The 21,733-nt window shown below is 35.2% G+C and overlaps 2 protein-coding genes and 1 pseudogene across 2 annotated transcripts; 2 read left to right on the forward strand and 1 right to left on the reverse strand.

The window, feature by feature from the left end:
• The window catches only part of LOC133323511 (serine protease easter-like), a 44,413-nt pseudogene extending 41,522 nt beyond the window's left edge, over positions 1–2,891 (forward strand).
• Positions 2,892–8,451: 5,560 nt separating this feature from the next.
• On the forward strand, positions 8,452–11,391 carry LOC133323512 (serine protease easter-like). Its single transcript, XM_061532434.1, has 4 exons — positions 8,452–8,491; positions 10,115–10,302; positions 10,367–10,547; positions 10,661–11,391. The coding sequence occupies exons 1-4, from the start codon at positions 8,452–8,454 to the stop codon at positions 11,389–11,391; spliced, it is 1,140 nt and encodes a 379-aa protein (XP_061388418.1).
• A 3,156-nt stretch (positions 11,392–14,547) lies between these two features.
• Positions 14,548–21,701, reverse strand: LOC133323513 ((E3-independent) E2 ubiquitin-conjugating enzyme UBE2O). Its single transcript, XM_061532435.1, is given in 11 exon segments — positions 14,548–15,005; positions 15,076–15,413; positions 15,484–16,177; positions 16,226–16,865; positions 16,923–17,012; positions 17,085–17,523; positions 17,592–17,740; positions 17,818–18,732; positions 18,795–18,987; positions 19,055–19,308; positions 21,279–21,701. Coding segments are annotated over 11 exon segments (4,593 nt in total).
• Between the last annotated feature and the right edge of the window lie 32 nt (positions 21,702–21,733).

Below are 21,733 nucleotides of genomic sequence, written 5' to 3' on the forward strand. Positions count from 1 at the left end.
AAATGCATTTTTTGAAGATTTCCGGACATGCAGACCTCAAAAACAGAGTGTGTACGAGCAATGGTTGTCTAGTAACCGATGTCAATAAAACCTAATACATACACGTAATTTTAGACACAATTCTTATGTTATCCTCTAGTCGCTATACTTTCGTCTCTATTGGACAAAAATGTGGACTTTGATACACTATTGTAAAATAGGACGAATCTATGGGAGCTATATCTAAATCTGAACCTAATTTCACCAATTTCAATAGGGTTTGACCTTAGCGGAATAAATTAGCTGTACCAAATTGCATTACATTCGGATCGAAAGTTCGACCTGCACTTTGTTTACAATTCTACATGGACTGTTGGACATACATCCTTAAAAGTAACAATGCACATTACACGGAAGATATTTGAAGAATGGGATAGAACGGATATGTTGTCATCATATCCAAGATGTTTGGTTAACCTTCAAATTAATTCTAATTATATTGATTTACTGCATATGCCCGCTACTTCGTTAGCAAATGTGGGAATTATTTTAAAACCAATTCCGACCATAATTAAAGGATTCTAACTTTAACGGTTCATCCAAAATTCAAAATTTCCAAAACTACCATATACCACAATTCTACACTCCACAAGTAATCTTAATTCTAAATTTCAGGATTCCTGCTCTTTCGGTTCACCTAAATCCAAATTGAATCAAATTTAGTACCATTTAGTACCCATAAGTACAAATTTCCAAAACTATACCCATACCCCAATCCTACACATCAGCAGTAATTTGAATTCCAAATTTTGATAAAAATTGGTACCACTTAATACACATAAGTACAAATTTCCAAAAATATTTGTTTTCTTCAATTCTACACTCCAACAGTAGTATTAATTGCAAGTATTACAGCTCTATCGGTTCACCTAAATCCAAATTGTATAATGTTTAGTACTTTTCGTACACATAAGAACAAATTTCCAATACTACCTACATATCCCAATCCTACACCACAACAGAAACTTCAAATTTCAGGTTTCTACCTTTATTGGTACTCCACAAAATTCAAATTGTACCAAATGTAGTACGATTTAGAACACATATGTTCGAATTCACAAAACTACCTACATATCTCAATTCTACACTCTAACAATAATCTTATTTCCCAATTTCAGTGCTCCAGCTCTATCAGTTCACTTAAATCCAAATTGTACCTAATTCAGTACTGTTTAGTACACATTGGTGGAAATTTCCAAAACTTCCTACATACCACAATCCTACGCCCAAACAGTGATCCTAACTCCAAATTCCAAGATTCCAGCTATATTGGTTCACCCAAAATTCAAATTGCACCAAATTTAGTACATATAAGTACGAATTTCCCAAACTAATATCTTACATGAAATCTGAAATGTTGTAGTAATTTTATTTCCAAAGTTCAGTGTTGCACCTCTATCGGTTGACCCAAATTCAAATTGTACAAGATAAATTACAATTTAGTACTTTCGTACATTTATCTAAACTACCTACATATCCAAGACATACACACCGACGGTAATATTAATTTAAAATTTCAGAATTCCAGCTCATTTCGTTCCTCCAAATGCAAATTGTACCAAATTTGTACCGTTTAGAACTTTTCGTATACATGTCTACAGACTTCCAAACCCGCATTCCAAATTTCAAGTTCTTTATTTCTACACATTCACATGCCACGAAATTGTACCAAATTTATTACATTTTAGAACTTTTTGGATATTCATAGTTTGAATTTCCAAAAACCCTTTGGTTTCTATTCTACACTCCGTCAGTGACAGCGACCCTCATTTCAAATTTAAGAGTTCTACACATTTAGTATTTTTCGTTCTATTCTAGTACGAATTTCCAAAAACTCAGCCTTTGAGAGAACCGGGGATCGATGTATCTCATTTTTAGTACCAAACATTTCAGGAGTAGTAACAATATATGTGTAAAATTTCAAACCTCTAGGGAAACATGGCTTAATCGACATAGAATTTAATTTTGATCAATATATATAGGGCTTCCGGTAACTATTTCGAGGTGTTACAATTCGAATAACAAATTTAATATGCACACAACCTTATGAAGGAAGGTATAACTAATCCAAAAAAACAAATCGTTGATTGATTAAAATATTATGGCTGCAGAGGGTGTGCTAATTACATGATTCTAGATGAACATATAAGAGGCCCCCTGAGTGTGAACTGCAAACACCTATCTTCTAAATAGAATTAGTGTCATTGTTCTTCATTTATTCCCAGTGCAAAATAATCTTTGCCCAATCAACAACTGATGTAGTAATTCTCATAGTGGAAAACCTCAAAAAAGCTGGAATCCCCAACGCTCGCGATTTTCTAAATAATGACAATAAACAAAAAGAGCTCATCATTATTTATACATGTCACATACACACAGAACATCTTCCATTCTCCAGAATGATTCATGGCGTAATGCTTCCACCAGAAATACCACAAAATTGTCAAGTGATGCTGCACATTGAAGCCGGTTTGTTTATCTAGGATTTGCATTGCTGGGTGGCTTGGAATCCATTGCTCTGCTGTACTGCAATTCAATTAACTAGATACTACGGTTCTGGACACCCATACATTCATATATACATACTTGTATATTCATGTTCTACTGTATATGTTCGAACTCAATCTTAGATATTCTCAGAGTATCTTATCAATGTTGAGAACAATTTCGAATACAGCATTCCGATTGCCGGGGCCATATCAGTCGACGATCAACTGGCGCTTGATTCAGACGTGAATTGTTCTCGCCGTTCTAGCGCTCGTGACATTCGTTTTGAAAAATTCTATCGAAATGTTTACAAGTCTCGTGAGAATTTGTTGTCTATTGATCATCAGTCTGTGTGCGGTAGCTAAAGCCGGTAATTAGAATATAAACATTAACTAAAAAATCAAATATGACTAAATAAATAAAATGAATAATAGTGGAATGAGATAACAACAACTACCAAAAATTAATGAATATTAAATAAATAAAAATGTTAATACACGAGTAGAAACTATTTAGTGTGGTGTAAAAAATCTCTAAAATGGTTTTAAAGAAAAAAAATAAATAAATTATGGAATGAGATGTAGTATAAAAAATACTTAACTACGCTGAGAATAATTTCTCATAGAAAAGTAAAATTTAGAACATCGGGTATTCAATCGAAAGGAGATAAGGAATATGAGTTGTATTTACATTTGGAAATGGTTCAGATGTCAAATGCTCAAAAAATACAAACATATACACAAATGTGAATTTTATATTGATAACATTATGGATTTCAAGAGAGTGTATCAATACATAAATGAATATTTAAATACATACATACATATCAGATATACCGAAATATCAACAATAACACACAAATAAACAATGGCTTCCATCCCAATAAGGAATTTTCAGCCTGCCAGACCATTATAATCGGACGGAATACCCAGCATATCAACACTAGACTTGAAACTTATATAGTGCTAAATCTGATTATTGAAAACCCGTATGAAATGGACCAAAGCCCGACGGGAACGACTATATAATACCCTACAACACTTTGGATATATACAGAAGGTGCAATATATAACGATTTAAATAACATTTCGTGACATTTCAAAGATAAACGACGTTCTGTATACCATTTACATGAAACTAGAGGAGATCATATTTCATCTCATTCGGATAATAAATGTGGCCTGAACAGTTTTTACAAAAAATACATCGCAACCGATTTAAATAAACACACACCTCATTCTAGACTCAAGTTCAAAATATGAGGGCCCCAACTTCAAATTTAATGTAGTGTTTTTATTCCCTCCGCCATAAGATGGAGTGTATATTAAATTTGTCATTCCGTTTGCAACACCTCGAATTATTCACCGGAAACCCCATAATGTATATAATCTTGATCCGAATAATATTCTATGTCGATGCGTGTCCGTCCGTCTGTTGAAATCACTATAGAGATAGCAATATTTAAGATAGAGCTCTGAAATTTTGCACACACATTGCTAGTGCTCCTAGGCTGTTTGGCATTGCAAATGGGATACATCGTTTCACGGTTTGGTGTAGCCTCCATATAATGGCACCCCCAATATTCGGTATTTTGGGGATTATGGACACATTTTTCAACCGAATTGATTGTAATTTAATATATTGTATAGCACATGTCCGTACAAAAAATAATAATAATATTGGCCCAAAATTTCAGGGTCGCCACCACACTACGGTAACCCCAAATATTTGGTAATTACATGATTTTGGACACGTTTTCAACCGAATTGACTGTAATTTGGTATTTTGGGTTCACATTGCATAGCACATCTTCGTACTAAAAAGAATTAATATGGACCCAAGTTTCAGGGTAGCCCCATATAACGCTTACCCCCAATATTCGATATGTTGGGGATTTTGTACACGTTTTTCAGACGAATTTGCTGTAATTTATTATTTTTGGTTCTCATTGTGCATGTGCTACATATCAAAAATGATTAATGCTGACTCATTTTTGGATTTTGGACACAAAATTGGCTGTAATTTTTATTTTAGTTTCTCATTGTGTAGCACATCATTGTTCTGAAAATTATATTATATTACTTACGTTAACGTAAGTGGGAAGTATTTAAAATCCAATACCGACCATTATTAACATTTTAGAACTATTTAGTACATCTTATAGTAATTTTTTCCAAAATTACCTCCATATCTCAACCCTACAAAATAATCCTTCTAGAGCAGGATTCCTGCTCTATCGGTTATCGTTAAATCCAAATTTACACAGTAGTAGACATTTCCAAAACTTTTTACATAGCCCAATCCTACACTACAACAGTGATCCTAGCTCCAAATTTCAAGATTCTAGCTCTATCGGTTCACTCAAATCCACATTTGGTACCATTCTATCTATCTGTTCACCCAAAATTAAAATTAAATTTAGTAAATTTAGTTCAATTTAGTACCCATAAGTATGAATGTCTAGAACTACATTTATACCCCAATCTTACACGTTCTATATAATAAAGCAAGTTTTACTATATAATAAAGCAAGGTTACTTCACAGATTTAGCTGGTCATTTTTAATTTACATCCCTCAAAAAAATCAGTAGGTCAATGAAATAACCGTGTTACGCTACAATTGATATTCCTGATTAAACAAACACTTTTTTAATTGAAATGCCGTTCATGCTTAAAAAACAGCAATAAACAAACAGTAACTGGAGTAATATTTCTGTTGTTGAATGATTCCGAAAATCAATGTAATTGATATGAACCAACAACGTTTCCTGGATCATAAAGGAATAATACAGTACATAACAAATCTATAAAATTGATATACACTGGTGGCCAAAACTAAAATAAAAAAACTAAACCTCTTTTGACATTGCTATCTATGTACTCCAAAGATGTATCTATAGGGGGAACAGCTTATGATTGTGTTGGCCATTATTAAACCTTAAATTTTTACTGCCGTTTCGGTATAAGTTTGAGGTTATTGTCAAGCTGAAACAGCCAAACAAGCGCTATATTTTCTTCAGCGAAAGGAACCATAGCGTTTTCCAACACATTTGTATAAACAATCCGATCCATTACTCCATAAATCTCGTAAATAGATCGGACTCCATAAAAAGAAAATCAGCCCAATACTATTATCGAAGCACATACTCCTTCAATACTGAGGTCTGAGTCTTTTATTTTTAAGCCTTCTCTCCGCAAACGAAATTGTCAATCGTTTTCCATACATTATTATTTACATCAAAATGAATTTTTGTATGTACGAAAACTATAAGCTAGTGAAATAATATGAACTAACTAATTTAATGAATGTGTTGAATAACTCTAAAAGCTTAGGGAATTATCCTTTAAAAAATACCATGAAATAACGAAAGAACAATGAAAGAGAGAGATTCAAAGGAAATGTGTAGGAGTCGGAACTATATGGAGCAAAGGAACTATAAAGAGCAAAGGAACTATATGAAGTAAAGGAACTATATGGAGCAAAGGAAATATAAAGAACAGAGGAACTATATGAAGTAAAGGAACTGTATGGATCAAAGGAACTATATGGAAAAAAACGAAAAAAAACAAAAAGAACGAACAGGGCATTATGAAACAAAAAGAACGACGAAAGAGAGAGATTCAAAGGAAATATGTTGGAGTCGGAACTATATGGAGCGAAGGAACTGCATGGAGTAAAGGAACTATATGGAGCAAAGGAACTACATTAAGGAACTAGTTCCTTTTTGAAAAGGAACGAGAAAGATCGATCCGCTAATGAAATCGTTTTAGACTCACTCCAGTAAAATATACAAAATTCTAGCACAATAGGACAAACATTGTAAGTTTGGTGCACTATTTACAAGAAATCGGACGAAACAATATATGGGGGTTATACGGTAGAGTACCGTTATCTTCATATAGTTCATACCAAATCAGATTTGAGACCCTGAACTGACCCATATTTGTTTTTCGTTGTGCTGTTCATTTATTTTGTACTAAATTTTATCTTAGTTGACTCAAACTGTATTAAGGGGACCCCCTCCATTCTCGGTTTCAAAAAATTAATTTAGTTTTTTTATTTTAATTAGAACCTACACTAATCCAAGAATGTCCCTACAAAATTTCAAGTGAAAATCTCAAGAACTCTTGAAAATATAGCCGATTTATTGCGTCAGCATCAAACTTTAAACGCATTTTCCTCAAAGCAGCGTTTTTACGAATGGCGGGCACGATAACTCAAAAACTAATAAACCAATTGGTTCCAAATTTGGACACGTTTCTCTAGGTACAGTTATCGTATGAACTAGGATAAAGCCAATCGGTGAAGAACTTATTTATTATACCCTACACAACTATGTTGTCAGGGTATTACAGCTTTGTGCAGCTAGGACCGGGAAATATTGGTCCTAGAGCCACCTTTAAATATACTGATCGTCATATCTCGACTAACTGAGTCGATCTACACATGTGTGTCCGTCCGTACGTCTGTCCATTATAATTTGTAAACACGATACAGACCACAGTTGTGGACCAATCTTCACGAAATTTTACATGTAGGATTGGTTCTGTCTATTTATTGACCTCTATTGTGTTTGGTAAAGATCGGTTAATATTTAGGGGATGAAATGAACCAAATACTTAATTTTTGTAGGTTTTTTTCTGGTCGCTCCAGAGATCGCAATTATGGCCCGAACATCGCGAAATTTTACATAGAGAAGGGAATCGGGCCAAAAAATAAGCATACCTGTTTCGATAAAGTTCGGTCAATATTTAGCGGGTCAAATGCCGCCTGACTTTTGTGTGAATAATTGCAAAATTTGTATTCTATAACGTATATATTTACCCCTGAAGGACATATACCCGAGAAGTTGATAGTGGTTGACATTTAAATTGATACCCATTATATTCTCGTATGTACTCGGACACTTAAATATCTACAGGTGCTTACGTATTCATATATTATTTAGTAACCCATTAACATTAGAGGGCGGAAATATAGCGCTGATCGCTTTGAAATTTTCCATGAGAATCCAGGTATGTTCAAGGATAACGCCTATAATTATCGTTGATGATCAGATAATAAATTTGAGATGAATTGAACCGAAACTTAATTTTTTTCAAAAACTTAATTAATCGAATGCCGAACATCACAACACAAGCCACGGTGAAGAGAATCTCAACAAGTAATTAGAAGGGCTGTACTGAATATTAGTAATATTTGTTGACATCAGTCGGCCAAGAGGGTGCAAATATCACGAAATATTGCCCAGGCTCTGAATAAAAATCCGCAAAAAGTTAGAGTTCCGTGGTAGTTGAGTATGGTATCGTATGGACGGTCCGCCCGACTATACTGCTCCGCTCACTGGTAACCAGGGATGGTCCGTGTGACGAATTTTTAGGTTTTCGACTGTCAAAAAGGTGTAAACGTCGAAAACGTCATATACCTGTATAAAATGTAATAAACGTAGTAAACGTCATTTATATCAATATTATCAGCATATACAGTTATTTTCAAGAATATATATTATTTTTACATATATCTGACTATTCCTTACTAGAACTAATAAAAATTTCTAAATTTTTTTGAGAAGAAAATTTGGAAATTTTATATCGATTTGAGTAAAGCATGCGTAATTCCCAAATTGATTAATGGAAATAGCTATTTTGTCAAAAACCTAATGTATTTAGGTAGGTTTCCGACGTTTCTGACGTATGTAGTATACGTCGGAAATGTATGTCATTTACGTCACTGTTACTGACAGGCCATCTCTGCTGGTAACACTGTGGTACAGGGCATTATGCCTTTGTGAATATGTATGTAACAGGCAAAATGAAACGAGATAGACCCTTGGTTCCTTTTGAGAAAATGCATAGCATCACTTTCTGAGTCGATTTATGCATGTCCGTCCGTCTGTCCATGTTAACATGTAAACAAAATGCAGGATGCAGGAATATGGACGATTGATACACAATTTTGTGCAAAGTAAGTTTGAAAAGTTTCTCTGAAATCAGTTCAGAATTGGATATTGCTCCCATATATAGTGTCGTCCGATTTTCTGTAAATGGTGCACCAAAGCCCCAAAATATGGACGATTCTTTAAATGGTGCACCAAAGCTCCAAAGTATGTCCGATTGGCACAAAATTTTGCACAACGTACTGAAGTTAGTATAACCTAAGGTGTGCCAAGTTTCGTTGAAATCGGTTCAGATTTGGATATTGCTCCCATATATAGTTTCGTCCGATTTAATATCAATAATAAACCAAATGCCCAAAGTATGGCCGATAAGCACAAAATTTCATCATTCTCAAGTTAGTATAGCCTAACGTGTGGCAAGTTTCCTTGAAATCGGTTCAGATTTAGATATAGCTCTCATATATAGTTTCATCTGATTTTAAGTTAATGGTGCATCAAGGACCCAAAACGTACTGAAGTTAGTATAATATCAATCGTTTAAATCGGTTCGGATTTGGATATAGCTTCGATATATACATTCGCCCAATTTCATGTAAATGTTGCACTAAACTCTTAATGTTTATGAGATTGCGTTTTGTAGAAATGCAGACATTGCTTAAATATATTTTCGACATGTCTACGATTGATTTAGTCGGTTCACAGTTAAATAAAGATCACATATTTTAGTTAATCCGATTTCATGTTAATGGTCCTTCAAAAATGCAATGTTTATAAGATGCATCTCTTGAATATACTCAAAGTGGTGAAGGGTATCATATAGTCGGCTCCGTCCGACTTTACAACTTTCCTTACTGGTTTTTAAATTTATTTTGTGGTAAAAAAAATCATAGGTTAGCCATTTTGTTATTTTTTGAGCGAATTCAATAATCCTAGTTCATGCAAGAGCCAGACATGTACTCTTTCTAACACCGTTGGAATTTCCGGATTCTGATGTTCCAGTGAGGAGTTATCATGCCCATCAAAAATAAGAACTTTTTTTCTAATCATCAAAACAACAACAAAACACCAACAACCAAATTTTGCAAATTATGTTTCTTCTCTGTTAAATCTTTAATTATGTATGTGTAAAGTTACAAACCTTAACATGCATAGGTATTCATTTACTAGCCCAATGAAAATCTTGAAAATTTTAAATTGAGAATGGGGGAGGTCCCCTTAAGGGTACAATACAATTATGCTAAAGAATAATCGAACCAATTCTTTGAATATGATATGTTCATGATCGAGGTGTGAATGGAAAATAATTAACGAATTGACTTAGAACCCAGAATTACTAAAATTATAGTAATTCTGCTCTTCAAGCTCTTTCGAACATCTTCCCTTTTGGAGCGCACAACAGTATCTAGCTGTTGAAAGTGAGTGTCCATCTGAAGGGCATGTGATGAAGTTAACATTCGCTCTTTTTAATCTCACATTAACTGCCTCCTTTCAAACGCAATGAGTGTAATGTGACATTCGGATTTATACCAAATTTTACCCATCCCTTTTCCAGGTTTAAAGGTTTTAGCTGCATTTGGAGGGTGAAATATATACTAATTTTAGTTGTGGTTAATATAGGACCATAAGGAATTTTTGTTTTGAAAAATCGGTATAAGCTCCAAACACTTATTTATTTAATTTCCTTTACGCAGCATCCCTGTTGGCATATGGTACCTGTAAAAATCCCCATCAAGAAAGCGGCATTTGCATAAAAATCATAGAATGCGAATATTTACTCAATATTTTAAATACCAATTTGACTGACGACAATCGAAAATTCCTAACAGCAAGCCAGTGTGGTCATGATGGTTCACAGGATTCAGTTGCCAAAAAAATATTGGTAAAATTGTTGTAAAAGTATATTTAGAAAAGTCCATTAAATATTATTAACATCGTTTTTACAGGTATGTTGTCCGGAACGATATCGTAACAATCGGACATCGAATAGTATAAAAGATACAACGCCAGGGAATAAATTACCCCAACCGGGAGAGTGTGGCAAAAACTTGTCGAAACGAATACTTGGCGGCAATGTAACCGAAATCGATGAATTTCCATGGATGGCTTTAATACAATACAGAACAGGTAAGATGAGAGATTTATTTTTCTATGTGTGACCCAATATTTGATGAAAATCCAAACAACACAATAACTTATAAGACAAACAATTATAAATAGTTTTAACTACAAATTTTTAGCACCCGATCGTTTTGGATTCTATTGCGGCGGCAGCCTTATAAATTCTCGCTATGTCCTAACCGCTGGACACTGTCTCAAACATCCGGATATGCCGGCCAGCTGGGAACTGTACGCGGTTCGTTTGGGTGAATGGGATATAACACTTGATCCCGATTGCACGGTTGATAATGGCATTAAAGATTGCATTGAACCCTATATCGATGTACGTATCGATTATGCCATTGCCCATCCATCGTATTTACCAACATCGAAGGACCAATTTAATGATATTGCCATTATACGTCTCATGGATAGTGTAGCCTCCTACACACACTTAATTCCCATATGTTTACCGGTGGCCGCTAATATTCGTAGCAATTTCTTTACGGGGCATGCTATGGATGTTGCCGGTTGGGGTGTCACCGAAAAGGGCACTACCAGTCCAGTTAAATTGAAAATTATGGTTAATGTTTGGAATGCCACGCGATGCCAGAAAACATATCAAACATTCCAATTGGCCATTAATTCGGATTATCAAATGTGTGCCGGTGGTGAGGATGGCATTGATACATGTCGTGGTGACTCGGGAGGTCCTCTAATGGTAATCGAAAGTGTCGATAAGCGTAATGTTTACTTTGCCGCTGGAGTTGTATCGTATGGACCACGGCCATGTGGTTTGGAGGGTTGGCCAGGTGTCTATACGAGAGTTGGCAGTTATGTGGATTGGATAATTGCGAATATGTTACCGTAAATATTCGATGATGATTTAATATCATAGACTAGACTTGGAGATTATTAAATATTAATAAAGGAAGGATATACTCGTATGTATGGGTTTTTGTGTTTTGCTATGTGAAGTGGAGATTAATTATAGGTATGTTCGTTTACTCTTGGGGGTTTCCGTACCCTTTCTTGTGGAATACTATCGATTCTGTTGTTGTAGCAGTTTATATGAATATAGTTTTCCTATTTAAACTCGATCTGATTCTGTCTCCAATTTAAGAAATGCAGCTACTTCCACTGGCTGCAACCACAGATCTTCAGGAGTAAGACGAGTAGATTTGGCTGGACAATTGAATAAGTGCAGTGTGGTATGAGGGCCCGTACCACATGCTGAGCAGATATTCTGCACCTGGTCATCAATCCTGGGCAGCTGACGTTCTTCAGCGGCTATGGGTGGGGATGAGCTCCGAGGACGGCATTCAATCTGTATCTGTTTACCGCTGCGGCTACTGCATCGCAGTCCTCAGGGCGGCGTTCTGACAGGTCTGAATACTCCATTGCGTATCATTATTGTTCGCAGACCTGGAACCGCATAGCTTGCCACAGATCGACTTATCGCTTTGTAAGAGTTCAACAAGGTTTTCTTATCTGCGCCCCAATTGCTGCCGGCAAACGACTTTTCAAATTATCGCGCGGACAATTTAAACATACTATCGAATGTGATTCCGAGTACTTTGTGGTAGTTGGTGGTCGGAATTGTATGCCCCATGACCTGTACATCAAGTGCATTCACATCTCCGCAGTCCATGTGGTGAATAATGTGGCTGATGATTTCGTGGCGGATATTTTCATATTCCTCGCTTTAAAAAAGGTTGCTAATTCGACGAGATAGGCGTTCAACCTCACACATATGTCCTCAACAATGGGGCCGTCCGGAGGTCGTGGAATACCGGAAAGGTAGACGTTAATATCACTCCACCCTGGGGAACTCACTGTTTAACTCTACGGGGTTTGTACTTCTTATTCCGGAACTCCATTTACGACTCAAATAGCGTGGCATGGTTGACAGTATCAAAGGCTTTTGATAGGTCAAGCGCTACCAAGATTGTTCTATCGCACGGCCAGTTCTGGTTAAGTTCTCTACTTATATGGGTGAAGATGGCGTGCAACGCTGCCCATTGTCCAGGCTTTGGGAACGACGTGGGTGGCTATCGACAATTTGAGGACGTTGGTCAAGTACTCGACTCCTGGCTCATCCAGCTGCTTCAGCATGTACATGGATATTCCGTCAGGGTCCAACGCTTTGGATGGCTTCGCCTTACATGCAACATCACCCATCGTGAACTGTGGTGGTACCTCCTCGACTGGAAGAGATTTTATACGACGAAGTATTCTTCTCTTCGCCCTGTCGCTCTCGGGACAGGGCGCGCATCTCTTCGGATCAGTCACAGCTTCGCCGTTAAATGTGACTAAGGTCCGATCATCCTTTTTACTAGGGTTCGAAAGCGACTTAACCGTGGGCAAAGGCAGTTTACTTACTCCGGTACCAATGTTGCAACTCTCCGCGACTAAATTGCTGACCTCCAACGTAAGTTCCCTGACCCGATGATAACTTTTCAAATATTACTAATATCAATTTTTATTCAATAAAACCATCATGCATTTTTTCAGATATGCCGGGATTACCAATATTTTGCATGTTTTATTTACATTTATTGCACAATTGGTCATTGAATTGTTATAAAAACGATTTTAAAATCTGTTATACTGAACTAAAGTCTGTTATACGTGTCTTTGCTAAATTTGAGTCTTTGCTAGTTAAAATCGATTTTATCTTCACGCACATCTTCGGATTTCAGATTTCTTTTTCTCGGTCCAGCTACTTTGTCACGTTTACATTACGTTAGGATTCTTTACATACTGCTGATTTGTCCAAATTAAATATGCAAACACGCATTTTTTATAAGCACTTACCTTGTAATGTTTCAATATAAGCCTTATAATTTTAGTTACACAATTTTTAAACTTCTCATAAGTAAAAAAAATTAAATCATTGATAAGATAATATTTGTATTTAACACATTTGTAGCAAAAATAAATTAAATAATATATAAAAAACTATTTATAACAAAACATAAAATGAATACATGTAACAAAAAACAATGGAATAATAATAAACAATAAATGACAAATTTGGAATTTGCAAAAAATAAGGAACTAATAAAAATATATAAACGTGCAGCAATAAATAATACTACGATTATTTATTAAAAAAGGCAATTAAATATTTTGCTTTGCAAAATCTTTGTGGGTTTTGGAAATGTTGATATTAGTGAGAATGCAATATTCATTTGCAAACATTTATACTGCGAATATTTAAAACAATGTTAAATGAAGTATATAAATAAATAATAATAAAATTAAATAGGTTTACAAAAATTGAGATGCAGTGCAAAAATTTTACAAAAATATAATTTTTTTTAATACTGTTGATTCGAATATAATTTGTTTCTTTTTTTTTTTTGTTAATAAATATATTGTGTAAATTTTCTTCTGCTTAAATTGTAAATGGACGCAAAATTAATTTTAAATTTATAAACTTTGGTGACATTTCGTATTATAAAACAAGCATACAATTTCGATTTGGTTTTTTGCAAATTGGAAAAATATTCGAGAGATAATGGTAAGAAAAAAATTAATTATATTAGTAATTTATTTTAAATACAATATTTCTATTTTCGTTTTTTTGGAATTTATTATATTGCGCATCAAATTACTTGTTTTGAGGACAACATATTAGAATAACATTTGTATTGTTTATCGATTCGATTGAGTATTATTAATGTAATACCACAAAAATTAAATTTCTTTAATAAATTTATTAAAAATACAAGTGAGAAAAGACTAAAGTATTTTTATGTTAAAACCAACACCAGACTTAAATTGATTCTGTAAAGTTTCATTGAGTGATGGTGTTGGCAATAAAATATATAATATTTTAGTATTGATTTAATTTTTGTTTTTAAGATTCTGTGTTTAAATTTGAAATATAATATTTGTTTGGTGCTTACGTATAAGAAAGGCAACGGCACCAAAAAATTTAATTTAAAGAAGGCCTATAATTGGTTAATTCGACTATTTTTTGTTTTTGGTTTAAACTAAAATACAAAAATTTAATTATTTACTATTCGTTTGGAGATTCTACAATAATGGCATTATCAATGTGTGAAGCCAATTTCTTTTTAAAGTTTTCAAGCAAGCCGGCCAATGTTAAACAAAATCCACGACTAGCTGGTACCAAAGGGAACTCAGGCATACAATAGGCAGATGTCGGTTTTGTAGGGTTAACTAGAAGAGAAATAATACATACATTATACTAACAATACTAACACATAATTCAATTATATATACCATCATTTGTTTTATTATCGCCTTCCTTTGAATTTTTGCTACTTTCTTTTGATAATTCAATCCAACCCTTGATACGTTCATACATCTGCATGCCATTATTTTTGTAATGGATTAGAATTTCATTGCGAAATATTTCTAGGGGATTTTGTATTAGCTTTGTGGTTGCTTGTACCATTTTAATCATGACCATTTCATTGTACATTCGTGAATTTTCACGGCCTTGTTGGGTATCTAAGTAATAACAAAAATTAATAATTTTTACCTAAATTTATCTTCAATTGCAAAAAAAATCCGAAATTACCTTTTTGTTTATCATAACCAGCTTCGTTGAAATATGGCTCAGGCACCAGTATAAGACCCTGTATGGACACAATCACTTGCAGCAATGTACTCTTGGGACCCCACATTTCACTATCCTTGCCGGTCCATGTTCCCAGCAGTGATACACAAACTTTGCCATCCTCATAGAGATTTGGATTCAAACGATCCGAGCAATAGCTAATGTAATGACAGCGTGGTGGAAGTTTTGGATAGTCACGGCCCAATTGTATATCGAAAAAGAACAAGCCATCTTCGTATGGAGTATTTTTGGGTCCTTCAATCATAACACTTAGCAAATCCATACGGTCTTCAAAAACTCTGAAATATAACATATTAATTCATCGACTATTATAGGTAACCGACAATATATAAAGTGCTAAGTACATACCTCACCCACACTCCCGGCGGTAATGAACTCTTCAGCATACGATGTTCCTTTTGCACAGCCTTATAATATTGTTGCGTATTACTTGGATGAATTATAGTTAAATGGAATTTATGGGATTTTGGCGCAGTGGGTAATAGTTGGAAACATTCGGTACTCGAATTCAAAACATGAAGACCAGCTTCAATTGTCGTTTGATTACTGCCATCATCATTTACAGTGGGTGATGATGTCACAATTGTTTTATTGGTATTACCATCTTTGGCTTCGGGCGTTGGTACTTCCACAACTGCTGCTGCTGCTGCATCATCTTGCTTTACACAATCTTTGGTATTTTTATCGTTTTCAACATTTTCATCATCCTGAGTACTTTCAAAGTCTACAACTGTTTCCAATGTTTCGTCGTAAACATCGAAAATATCACTCAAATTCAATTGATCATCTTTGTAGTATTTTTCCCGAATCTCATCTAAACATTTCACCAATTGTTCCTTGAGCAGTGAACAGAGGCGAACGCAAACGAATTCGGGTGGACCATCCTCGGGCAATTCTATGCTACTACATGATACAGATTTTTGATTATCGTTTACTTTGGTTATTGAATTATTGGTATCGATATTTGTAAGATCGGAGGAACTAGTACAGCTTGTTGAGCTGCCATCACAGTTTTCGTTGCGAGAATAATTACCGGAATCATCTTGAGACATTGATGCATTATTCACATTGCTGCTGCTGCCACCACCACCACCACTGCCATCTATAAACGTTTTCAATTGACTTGTTTTTTCAAAGGCCTTTTCAATATTAAGCATGGCTGAGTTGAGCAGTTGATGTTTCTCAGCATTATAAAGCTTAGTTTTGTTGGGTGATATTTCAATTTGTGGCATATTAGCCACAGTCGAATTCGGAGTTTCTACAACATTCAGATCACAGCCAGGCTCTGATTTTTGATACTCTGTTGGCACATTTTCGCGTCTTCTCGGTGGAGAAGACTGATGGGTGGCAGGTGTTGACGAGTAACGTCGCCTTGTATTATTGGATGCGTTACCTAATTGGCTTGGTGAATTCGCCACATGACTGCCGCTGGAACATTTGAAAGGCGTGGAAGAAAGGTTGAAGAGAACTTTCGGTGCATATTCCTTAGATGGTGGACCTGGAAACGATTGCATATGTTGCGTTGATTGTATAGAAGGCTTTTGGCCGCTATTCACAGCCACAATGGCACTGTAGTATTGGTAATGTTGTTGTGGATGAGATTGATTTGGGCTAGGACTTGTGCTGGCTGCAGTTGGTCCTCCACCATCGTTAAATAAGCGATTCTTTTGATCATGGACACGATCGCAGATGGTTTGATTGCCACCACGGCGAACACGTTCAATTAAACCCTAAAATTTTAAAATCTATTAAATACCAAATTTCGAATTATTTTAATTCAAATTTACCATAAAATTGTCCTCATGGAAAAAATTGGTATTTAATAGACGATCTAGATAGCGACAACCTTTATAAACATCCAAAAGCTTACGCATAACCTAAAATTGCGTTCGAAAAAAGAAATTCAAAATAAATTATAAATATTTAAAAAGTTTGGAATTTTTCATTACCTCTGGATTTTGCAAATTTGGGCTTATATTGAAGATTTCTTCTAAGCGAGCTACCGCCACCCGGGCCTTTTCAATATTTGACAATACATGAGATTGCGACATGGACAATTTTAAGCTGCTGCTACCGCCACCACCACCAAATTCACTATTTTCCGACTCAGTTTCCCAAGAGTCTTCCGAATCCTGACCCCAGTCACCGTTGTCATATTGACCAACTTCGAAAAGGTCTTGGGGCCAGCACATGCTAATGTGGCCATGAACCCACCATACTTTAACACGACCATCAATGTGATTATCTATGATTTGTCCAGCTGTACATTTGGCATCATCGCCCACAAAATTAGCCACTCGAATGACCATAGTACCGGGACGATATTGGAAATCTGGATGATCTTTTAAGTCGTAAACACTAACCTCTGATTCACCTTTATAGGCTGGCCTAAATAACGCAAAGAAATTTATTTTATTTTATCCTAAATTTCAGAAATAAATGTTGTTAATTTGTACCTTGGTTCATCGGCAGAAGTGTATGTCGTAAACCATTTAACATGAGCAATTCTGCCTTCATGATCGACTGTTTGAATTACGCCATAGTCTCGATAGTTAGCTTCGTCATCTTCAATTCCTGATATAACAAAATCTCCGGGAAAGAATTCCTTCAAGAAAAAACGAAGTTTTTTTAAATTTAACATTTCTGTTGGCACAAATTTTCTACAGTTTTTTTGAAACTTACCTGATTATCTACATGATGAATGGGATACAATTCGGTTGATGGTATATCACATTCTACCGTACCATCCTGCCACACAACCGTTGCTGTACTATAGACTAACAAAGACCCGGTTACAAGTTCATCACCTTCTTTAGGTGCAAAATCCTTTTTAGGTTCATTCAGAAATGGTTTGGTAAAATTCTTCCTCGACTTCCCTTTCTTCAATTGACGTTTGCTTAAACGAATGGGACTGGTTCGCGATGGACTTGAACCTGTTGACATTGTGGTGGTTGTACTAACAGCATCATCATTGGCATTATGGAGTTTAAGACTTTCTTCTGTATCAAAATCATCTTCCTCATCATCGTCGTCTTCTTCAACAGATAACCATTCACTGTCATCCTTTTTCTCTGTAGGCGATGATGGTGTAGATTGTTTTCGGTTACTAGGTGAATCTTTGTTATGATTGCTGCCGAATTTGTCACTACCGCCACCCTTGAATAGACCACGCTTCAGTTTATTTGATGATTTCTCATCCAAACCAATGCTATGCTTCTTTTTCAATTTTTCGTAATGATGCAAAGTACCACCAGAAACACCGGCACCTGGACCACTAAGTGTGGGTGGATTCAGTAGCATCGATTGGTGTTCTTCTTTTTGTTTTTCAAATATTATTTTATATTTTGCTGACATCTCTTTTTCCCAGTCGGATTTTTTCATTACTGTATCACAAGATGAAAATGTTAAATAACTATCATTGTCAATCTGTAGCATACACGATTCGAAGAGATTTAAACGTTTTAACTTTTTAAGATCTTCACCGGAAACACACGGGTGAGGCTGTAGAGTTATAGCCTGTAGACTTGTTTCATCGGACAAGGCTTTACAATGCCAATGAACCCAAACTGATTCGGTGTAAACACTTTCAATGGTGAACTAAAAATAGAAATCATCTTTGAATAGGTATTTTGCTTGTCTATTTAAAGGAAAAAACATACCTTTCTTGAATGTAGTTTTCGTTTTTTGCTTTTACTCAAAGGTATATCAGGTGTTAGTACTTTAATTTCATTAAGGGGTGGCATATATCCCACAATGGTACAACCAGGATAAAATGAGTTTTCATCTTTAAACATATCTTCAAATAAATAGAAATGTTTCGATGATATTTCTATGCGGCATCCGTTCATTGCTCTATAGTGATTAATGAAATGTACGTTTTATTAATTTTTGTTGTAATTTGTGATTGAGTTTGTTTTACCTTAGAATGGCCTTTTTCTCCACATCTTTTATACTGCCTACCCATGAATTGAGATATACAGCACTATCCCTTTCCCAGGGGCAGAGTGCTCTTAAGCGTTCAGCATTTACATTCTTGATAACATATTTAGTACCCAGTACTCGAACATCAGCTCTCATATCAATATCACGACAATAGCCTCGCTGTGTTTCTTTACCACGTACCAGACGTCGAACAACATCACCAGGCATTAATGTACGATCAGCTAAACCAATCTAAAAAATGAAGAAAAAATAATGTTACTTACTCAAATAATGTAATGTAAATTCATCACAAAAGCAATAACTATATATATGTATTCCCAAGCTCCGTGCTTTAGCATATGATAAATGAAGGTTGGGTAGCCAATTTGCATACAGAGTAAATCGCTCCTCAACCGACATCTGACAATATGATAATGGATTGACAGACGTTGGCCGAGAAAGACTCGGGTCGTTTCGGATTGTAGAGTCCTCTGTCGTGGAAACGTGATAATGGATTGTAGTCAAAACAGATTCCCACAGACGGCAGTTAATAAATCCACCTCAATGTCGACAGGGACCGAAATTGATTATATATTTGGGAGCCAACAAAGGCAAGGAGGAAGACACCAAAAATTTTTAATTTCAATATAGAAATAAAATACACACTTCTTACTTGATTTTTGGTCTATATATTTATCCTTTTGCGTATAAGTAGCCAACCTTCGTCAAAGTATTTAAGTTTTATTCCTATGGACAAATTATCCTTTAAAAATCAAAAACTCGTACGCATACAAGCAATACTTTGTTTTAAAATTTTACTGTCCAAATCTATCCCTCATTTACGTTTCCGTTCCGGAACTACTTGGACAAACCTTGGCTAATTATCAAATGAGCGACAGCTGTACAAAGTTTTAAAACGTTCTCCTATGGAGAGATGGCAACTCCGGCTATGCGACATAAGCTGTCGAAAATTTTTATATTTTCATATCAGAGAAAATCGTCATATCGTTAAGAAAATTGCATTTTTGTGGTAATCAATATCAATATTAGGGAACATAAACGAAATTACAGATTTCCGCAAGAAAAACATATTTTCGTAATAAAACGATCACCGACCAAGACTTAAACTAGAATTCAGACTTAATTATTTCAGGCTTAAGTGGATATAACGTGACTAGCCTAACAAGCAAAAAAGTGTCAGTCGGTGTTACCGAAAGATATATACCCTCAGCCTATAGTTTAAAGATGTTTTATTGTTCGCTTTATATAAGTTATAAGGTTTTATTAAAGAGGTTTCGAATGTAATGTTGATAAATCAAATCCTTTATTCAATTTGCTTCAAATGAAATATACAAGTACTGATATTTAGTGATAAAATATTGATATTTAGTGACCATATGGAGTGGACCAGTAGGTATCATTTTCGGACATGATCAGGGTTTGGTAAAGATAATACGGTGTACAAAGTTTGGTTCAAACCGAACATTCCACCAGAAAGAGTGAACCAAGTGGGTCCCATCTTCGGAATTTTTCTAGGCTTGGTACTGATAACATGTGCTACAACGTTTGATTCAAATAGGATAGCCCGTTCGCATAATATAAAATTATTGTTGACCATTTTGTGGGGAAGGTACCAGAAGGAGGGGACCAATATTTCCCATCTTTGAACTTGAACCGATACTTTGCAATGTTGTTAAGTTCTACATCCCTACATACATTAATAGTATAATTAATTTCTTTCAATTTATTTTCCATCTACGAGAACCTGCCACAAAGGACATGAGCGACTCCATAAACTACTCCACTACATTGACTACTGCAAAAAAAACTAATAAACAATTTTTAACATTTCCCGCAAAACATCTGTGGTGATACATTCCTTGAAACACCAACCAAAACTGTGCCTCAGGGTCCTTTTCTGACATTGAAATATTTTGCAAAGAAAAACATCAAAATATAATTTGACAGTTATCCAATGTTGCGTTACATTACACATGTTACACGGTTCTGATTGTTACATGTTTTCCTTCTCTTTCCCTCTTACACCCCCTCCCTTCAACCATCCATCCATCCCTTCTCTTTATTAATTCATTCTGTTGTTCTAACAATAACAATTGCAAACAAATAGTCGTAATTTACAGTTATTTTTTCTACGAAATGAAAAAATATGTAAAAAAAATTGCATAACTGTTATTAAAACAGAAAATATGCATCTTACTTACCTCGCTTTCAGAACACACTTCAGCATTTTCACCAGGACACCATACTACACGAACCTCGCCCTTCGATAATAACTCTTCGAATTCTTCATCTTGATCGGCTGGCGTTTCCATAATTACACCAAATTTAACACGCCCTTTCTTGTCGATGCGAAACACTTCATCCTCATAGAAATACATGCTATCGCCTGGAGTCGTTGCTTCATCACTTCCGTTGGATAGATTTTTAACACTTTTATTTTCCTCACTGTGCAGTAATTTGGGTGAGGCACCAGATTTGTTTGTCGAGTCCGTTTCAAAGGATGATGAATCATTGTGTTGAGAATTTTCCAAATGATTTTTTGCATCGCTCAGAAGAGTTTCGTGACTGTTCGATTCAACTCCACTGTCTTTTGAAACATTTGTGGAGGCCACTTCTGATTCCATCCTATATTATATTGATCTAATTGGCTGTTTCC

Source organism: Musca vetustissima, unplaced genomic scaffold (assembly GCF_032173495.1).
Source record: "Musca vetustissima isolate MV318-11 ecotype Yass unplaced genomic scaffold, APGP_CSIRO_Mvet_v1 utg25896, whole genome shotgun sequence".
Classification (NCBI taxonomy): domain Eukaryota; kingdom Metazoa; phylum Arthropoda; class Insecta; order Diptera; family Muscidae; genus Musca; species Musca vetustissima.